Below are 4,412 nucleotides of genomic sequence, written 5' to 3' on the forward strand. Positions count from 1 at the left end.
TTCCTTTTTCGCCAACCAGGGCCCCCTCTGCTCCTTTTTCGCCAACCAGGGCCCCCTTTGCTCCTTTTTCGCCAACCAGGGCCCCCTTTGCTCCTTTTTCGCCAACCAGGGCCCCCTTTGCTCCTTTTTCCGCCGCCCGGGGCCCCTCTCCTCCTTTCTCCCGAAAACGCCGAAAAATTCCACCCGCGGCCTCCCCACCGCCCCCGAACTCCCCCTGCACCCCGCGCGCCAGCTGTACGTACACCCCTCGCCCGCGAAACCCCTGCGCCCTGCTCCCCGCGGATCCCCTCGCACTTTTTCTTTTCTGCTTTCGCCGCCCCACTTCCGTCTCGCTGCAGCCCGCCGCGCCGATCCCCGCGCGGCCCCCGCCGCGCCGCCTCCTGCTGCTCCCGCTGCTGCTGCTGCCGCTGCTGCTGCCGCTGCTGCTCCCGCTGCTCCTGCGGCTCGCCTCCCCTGTCTCGCAGCCTCTCCGCCCCGCTTTCTCCCCTTTTCCCTTTTCTCCTCCTTTTGCCTTTTATTTCCCTTCCACCTTTCCCCCACTTCCCCGCACGAAGTCCCCACTAACTCCAGACGCGCCCCCGACCCCGCAGCCCACCCACGCAACCCCACAACCCCATCGACTTCCCGCTCCTCGCCCGCAAGGCCCAGCGCCTTTACTGCTTCTTTATTATTTATTTTCCTTTTTTATTTCTTCTTCACTTTCGGTTTTCTTTTCGCCTCCAGTTTCGTCTTTTCCGCCGCGCAGCACCCCCAGTCAGCTGTCACTGCACTGCACCTCCCCGCTGTCTGTCCTCTTCTCCCCTCTTCTGGCTTTCCTCTTTTCCTTATTCATTTTTTCGTTTACTTGTATTTATTTGTTATTAGTATTTTTATTTTTTTTCTGTTAGTCCTTGTCTGCTGCTATTAGGCCCCCTGCTTCTATTTGCGCCTGTCTTCCCTTCTCCGCCTCCAAGTGCTGCTGTCTTCCGCTATTTTCCTTTTTGTCTTTTTGAATTTATTTGTTCTATCTATTTACTTATTATTTTATTTATTTATTTTCATTATTTTATTTATTTTCATTATTTTATTTTATTTTTTTTTTTATTTGTTTATTCTCCAACTTCACCTGCAGCTGCTGCCTTCTCCCAGCCGTTCTTCTCTTTCTTTCTTTTCCCTCCAAACAACTCAAAAGCTAATTCAAATTATCCCCCATTAGACATCTTCAAATAAGTATTTTTAATTATTTCTAATCATTTTTAATTATTTAAAACAGTTTTAAATTCTCTGCAACGCTCTACTGCCCCTAAAGACCAGGGGGCCCCCCAACCCCGCTGCACTCAGCAAAGGCCAGGGGCCCCCCGGGTGCATGTGGGGGCCCCCATGGCCCCTAGGTGTACCCTGGGGGCCACCAGGGTACCTCCTTAGGCCCCGAAAGACCCAACGGGGCCCCAAGAGGGCCCCCAAGGGCCCCGGGGGCCCCCAGGGGGCCCGGGGGCCAGCTGGCTGGATGGGAACAGCTAGCTGGCTAGACGAGCACAGCTAGCTGGCTAGCTGGGCTCAGCTAGCTGGCTAGCTGGGCGTAGCTAGCTGAGCCTGTGCCACGGCCAGCCAGGCGCAGCACCAGCGCTCCCCCAGGGTCACTGTGGGGCCCCACAGCAGCCCGCAGCAACAGCTGTGGGGCCCCACAGACTTCAAACCTTTTGGGGAGCCCTTGACAAACTTTAGGCCCCGCAAAACGGCCCTGAAAGCCGCAGCAAACCTTCTGGGGGCCCCCTAGGGGCCCCCCAGGGGCCCCCAAGGGGGGACCTCCAGGGGCCCCCAGAGAGCCCCCTAGCGACCCCCGGAGGGGGGCCCCCTAGGGGCCCGAAGAGGGGGCACCCCTAGGGGCCTCTAGAGGGGTTCCCCGTAGAGGCCTTTAGAGGGGGCCTCCCAGGGGGCCCCAGAGTGGGGCCCCCTAGGGGCCCCCAGACTGGGGCACCCTAGAGGGGCTCCCTAGGGGGCCCCAGAGAGGGCCCCTAGGGTCTACGCCTCACCAGAAGTGCAAAGGGCCCTTGGCAGCTTTTTTGGCTTCTTAAGCAGCACCTGCTTCCTCTGCTGCTGCTTCCTTCAGCTTGCTGCTGCACTCTTTTGCTGCTGCTGCTGCTACTTTTAGTTTTGCTGCTTTTAGCTGTCTTATGCACATAAATGTAAATATATTTAAATATAAATATATTTATAAAGATATAGAAGTTGATATATACAATAAAATGTAAATATGTTTTATTTTTATTTTTATTTGCATGCGTCTTATGGTAAATATATTCACATCTATACATGCACACGTAAGTCTGTCTTCGCCTCCTCGGCGCGCAACAACACCTTCTGAACTAGAGTTTAGGGTTTAGGGTTTAAGGTTTAGGGTTTAGGGTTTAGGGTTTGGAGCCATTCTTCTGCGAAGAAAATGCAAGAGGCGGGTCTTCAGGGTTTGCAACTGTTGAATTATTTTTATTTATTTATTCTTATTATTTATTTATTTATTTGTTTATTTATTTATTCATTTTCTTCTTCAGCCAGCGCAGCCACGAGGCTGAAGAAGAGCTGTTTGCGGTGGAAATAAAGACAATTTTTTATTTCATTTTGATTTTTAATTCCATTTTCATTTTCATTTTCTTTCTTATTTTTATTTTCTTTCTTATTTTTTATTTGTATTTCCATTTCTTTCTCGTCCAGCTTCTCCGCCCGCCTCCAGGCCTTTTCCCGAATGCACACAACTGGCCATCCCCAGCTGCGGAGGGCTTTGAGTTTGGCCCTTGTTGCTGCAGCAAGTGGCGCTTCTGCTGCTGCTGCTGCTGCTGGGTCTTCTGCTGCTGCTGCGTCTTCTGCTGCTGCTTTTTTGGGGTGTCTAGAGACCTCGAGGAAGTCGTGACACTCCAGCAGCACCAACACCAACAAGTGCGAAGCAGCAGACACAGAGCAGCAAACAAATGGCTGTCCTGCTGCATCAAACATGTAGCAAGGACGAGCAGCAGCAGCTGCTGCTGCTGCTGCTGGTTGGTTTGGGGGCTTCGAGAGGCTGATCTGCTTAGCGCCGCTGCGCCTCGACCGACGCCCCCTTGCTGCTGCGGGCTCTGCTGCAGCTGCTGCTGCTTCTGTTGCAGCTGCTGTAGGCTCTGTTGCAACTGCTCCTGGTTCGACTGTTGCTGCTGCTGCTGCCGCCTGTTCCGGTTCTTGCTCTGCCTCTGCTGCTGCCTCCGTTGCTGCTGCATCTGCCGCTCCTTCTTCCATTTCAAATCCGCTCAAAGGCTCCTCGCTGCTGGCCACATCTTCCCCTGCTGCTGCTGCTGCTGCTGCTTCTTGCTGCTGCATGTGCCTAGCCAAAGAAGCCAAGTCGACGGCCATGTCAGCAAAGGCCCAGCTGCCCACGCAGACATTGGGGTGTACAGACACCTCCGGCCACTGCCGAATGCAATTAAAGATGCGCTCCTGCACAGGAACAACGGCCCCGCTGCTGCTGCTGCTGGCCTTGGCCTGCTGCAGCTGCTGCAGCAGGTCCAGCGAAGACAGCCTGTGGGGACCGGGAGGAAGCGGCGAAGGCGGCAGAAAAGCAAAAGAAGAAAAAAAGGAATTCAGAGGAGGCGGCAGACGCGACAGCAGCGGGGAAGAAGAGAGAAACCCTAAAACAGGGTTTAGGGTTTCGCGCTGCCACTGGTCCCGCTGCAGCACAAAAAGCCAAAAAGCCAATTATTTGCAGGTTCTAATTTAATTTTTTAAAAAGATAAATACCTCCTATTAATGCAAAAGAGTTGCAGTATGTAGTTTAAGATTTATAAAAGATAAGAGGTATTTAAATGAATAAATTAATTTTATTTTTTTAATTCATTTGAAACCAACTCATGCACATCTCCAGAGCACTCCCAAGTAAAAAGGCAGCAAAGGCAAAGACGCGCAGCAGGCGCCGCAAACCCTTCAGGAATTAGGGTTTAGGGTTTAGGGTTTACGGTGTCGTAAAGAGCCTGAGCCGCTGCTGTAATGCTCTCCACATCTAAACTTCTGGGCCTCGCAGTTAAGTCAAAGAGAGCCGCCGCCTGCAGCAGCGCCAGGGGGCCCTCAGCCTGCAGCAGCAGCAGCAGCAGCAGCAGCAGCAGCAGCAGCAGCAGCAGCGCATTGGACAGAGTGAAAGCAGAGACAGAAACCATAAATCTCAAGTTAGCGCAAAAGCCAAACACGCCGGAAGCAACTGCGCAAACGAGGAGGAGAAAAGAGGGAAAACCAAACACAAAAGAAAAAAAAAACGAGACTCCACCAGCAGCAGAAGCAGCAGCAGCAGAAGCAGCAGCAGCAGCAGCAGCAGCGCACCGAGTGCCAGTGGCGCCTGGAGGCCAGGAGGGGAAAGAGAGCGAGTTGGTCTGCGGTGTTTCGCATTTGCAAAAATGCCAAATAAAAAGTTATGAGAG

At 53.1% G+C, this 4,412-nt stretch overlaps 1 protein-coding gene across 1 annotated transcript; it reads right to left on the reverse strand.

The window, feature by feature from the left end:
- Positions 1 to 2,508: 2,508 nt before the first annotated feature.
- On the reverse strand, positions 2,509 to 4,070 carry ETH_00000815 (uncharacterized protein; the record flags this gene model as incomplete). Its single annotated transcript, XM_013380767.1, has 2 exons — positions 2,509 to 3,672; positions 3,957 to 4,070. Coding segments are annotated over 2 exons (1,278 nt in total), but the record flags the coding sequence as incomplete, so codon positions are not given.
- Between the last annotated feature and the right edge of the window lie 342 nt (positions 4,071 to 4,412).

This window comes from Eimeria tenella, genomic scaffold (genome assembly GCF_000499545.2).
Source record: "Eimeria tenella Houghton genomic scaffold, Eth_scaff861, whole genome shotgun sequence".
NCBI lineage: Eukaryota > Apicomplexa > Conoidasida > Eucoccidiorida > Eimeriidae > Eimeria > Eimeria tenella.